This window comes from Oncorhynchus kisutch, linkage group LG10 (genome assembly GCF_002021735.2).
Source record: "Oncorhynchus kisutch isolate 150728-3 linkage group LG10, Okis_V2, whole genome shotgun sequence".
NCBI lineage: Eukaryota > Metazoa > Chordata > Actinopteri > Salmoniformes > Salmonidae > Oncorhynchus > Oncorhynchus kisutch.
This window is the reverse complement of record NC_034183.2, coordinates 3,243,371-3,245,870: the sequence shown is the minus strand read 5'-3', so window position 1 is coordinate 3,245,870 and position 2,500 is coordinate 3,243,371. Positions and strand designations below refer to the sequence as shown.

Below are 2,500 nucleotides of genomic sequence, written 5' to 3'. Positions count from 1 at the left end.
GGTCTGTAGTGGTCTGTAGTCGTCAGTAGTGGTCTGTAGTGGTCTGTAGTGGTCAGTAGTGGTCTGTAGTGGTCAGTAGTGGTCTGTAGTGGCATGTAGTGGTCTGTAGTCATCAGTAGTGGTCTGTAGTGGTCTGTAGTTCTGATCTGTAGTGGTCTGTAGTGGTCAGTAGTGGTCTGTAGTCATCAGTAGTGGTCTGTAGTAATCGGTAGTGGTCTGTAGTCATCAGTAGTGGTCTGTAGTGGTCTGTAGTGGCCTGTAGTGGTCTGTAGTCGTCAGTAGTGGTCAGTAGTGGTCTGTAGTCGTCAGTAGTGGTCAGTAATGGTCAGTCGTGGTCTGTAGTTGGTCTGTAGTGGTCTATAGTCGCCAGTAGTAGTCTGTAGTCGTCAGTAGTGGTCAGTAGTGGTCTGTAGTCGTCAGTAGTGGTCAGTAATGGTCAGTCGTGGTCTGTAGTGGTCTGTAGTGGTCAGTAGTGGTCTGTAGTCGTCAGTAGTGGTCAGTAGTGGTCTGTAGTGGTCAGTAGTGGTCTGTGGTGGTCTGTGGTGGTCTGTAGTCGTCAGTAGTGGTCAGTGGTGGTCTGTAGTGGTCAGTAGTGGTCTGTGGCGGTCTGTAGTGGTCTGTAGTGGTCAGTAGTGGTCTGTAGTGGCCTGCAGTGGTCTGTAGTCATCAGTGGTGGTCTGTAGTGGTCTGTAGTGGTCAGTAGTGGTCTGTAGTTCTGATCTGTAGTGGTCTGTAGTGGTCAGTAGTGGTCTGTAGTCGTCAGTAGTGGTCTGTAGTCATCAGTTGTGGTCTGTAGTGGTCTGTAGTGGCCTGTAGTGGTCTGTAGTCGTCAGTAGCGGTCAGTAGTGGTCAGTAGTGGTCTGTAGTCACCAGTAGTGGTCTGTAGTCGTCAGTAGTGGTCTGTAGTCGTCAGTAGTGGTCTGTAGTCGTCAGTAGTGGTCTGTAGTGGTCTGTAGTTGTCAGTAGTGGTCTGTAGTCATCAGTAGTGGTCAGTAGTGGTCTGTAGTGGTCTGTAGTGGTCTGTAGTCATCAGTAGTGGTCAGTCGTGGTCTCTAGTGGTCAGTAGTGGTCAGTAGCGGTCTGTAGTCGTCAGTAGTGGTCAGTGGTGGTCTGTAGTGGTCTGTAGTGGTCAGTAGTGGTCTGTAGTGGTTAATAGTGGTTTGTAGTGGTCTGTAGTGGTCAGTTGTGGTCAGTAGTGGTCTGTAGTGGTCAGTAGTGGTCTGCAGTGGTCTGTAGTTGTCAGTAGTGGTCTGTAGTCGTCAGTAGTGGTCTGTAGTGGTCTATAGTGGCCTGTAGTGGTCTGTAGTCGTCAGTAGCGGTCAGTAGTGGTCTGTAGTGGTCTGCAGTGGTCTGTAGTTGTCTGTAGTGGTCAGTAGTGGTCTGTAGTGGTCAGTCGTGGTCTGTAGTGTTCTGTAGCTGTCTGTTGTGGTCAGTAGTGGTATGTAGTGGTCAGTAGTGGTCTGTAGTGGTCTGTAGTCGTCAGTAGTGGTCAGTAGTCGTCAGTAGTGCTCTGTAGTGGTCTGTAGTCGTCAGTGGTGGTCAGTCGTGGTCTGTAGTGGTCTGTAGTGGTCAGTAGTGGTCTGTAGTGGTCAGTAGTGGTCTGTAGTGGTCAGTAGTGGTCTGTAGTGGTCAGTAGTGGTCTGCAGTGGTCTGTTGTGGTCAGTAGTGTTCTGTAGTGGTCAGTAGTGGTCTGTAGTGGTCTGTAGTGGTCAGTAGTGGTCAGTAGTGGTCTGTAGTGGTCAGTGGTGGTCTGTAGTGGTCAGTCGCGGTCAGTAGTGGTCTGTAGTGGTCTGTAGTCATCAGTAGTGGTCAGTAGTGGTATGTAGTGGTCAGTAGTGGTCTGTAGTGGTCAGTAGTGGTCTGTAGCTGTCTGTTGTGGTCAGTAGTGGTTTGTAGTGGTCAGTAGTGGTCTGTAGTGGTCTGTAGTAATCAGTAGTGGTCAGTAGTGGTCAGTAGTGGTCTGTAGTCATCAGTAGTGGTCAGTAGTGGTCAGTAGTGGTCAGTAGTGGTCTTTAGTGGTCAGTAGTGGTCAGTAGTGAGGCTGCAGGGCCCTGGCAACATGCCATAGCAACAGCTCATCCACTCAGGCCTGTTAGAGTCTTGTCTGTTAGAGTCATGTCTGTTAGAGTCATGTCTGTTAGAGTCCTGTCTGTTAGAGTCATGTCTTCTAGAGTCATGTCTGTTAGAGTCATGTCTGTTAGAGTCATGTCTGTTAGAGTCTTGTCTGTTAGAGTCATGTCTGTTAGAGTCCTGTCTGTTAGAGTCCTGTCTGTTAGAGTCCTGTCTGTTAGAGTCCTGTCTGTTAGAGTCATGTCTTCTAGAGTCATGTCTGTTAGGATGCATGTCTTTTAGAGTCATGTCTTCTAGAGTCATGTCTCTTAGAGTCATGTCTGTTAGAGTCATGTCTGTTAGAGTCATGTCTGTTAGAGTCCTGTCTGTTAGAGTCATGTCTGTTAGAGTCATGTCTGTTAGAGTCATGTCTTCTAGAGTCATGTCTGTT

General features: G+C 48.6%; 1 protein-coding gene across 1 annotated transcript in view; it reads right to left on the bottom strand.

Annotated features, from left to right (window-relative positions):
* Window positions 1–2,493, bottom strand: part of LOC116375755 (pro-resilin-like) — a 3,944-nt gene extending 1,451 nt beyond the window's left edge. Inside the window, exon 1 of the mRNA XM_031832826.1 lies at window positions 2,342–2,493. Coding sequence (XP_031688686.1) covers window positions 2,342–2,493 — 152 coding nt within the window. The remainder of the gene's footprint in view (window positions 1–2,341) is intronic.
* Window positions 2,494–2,500: the final 7 nt, after the last annotated feature.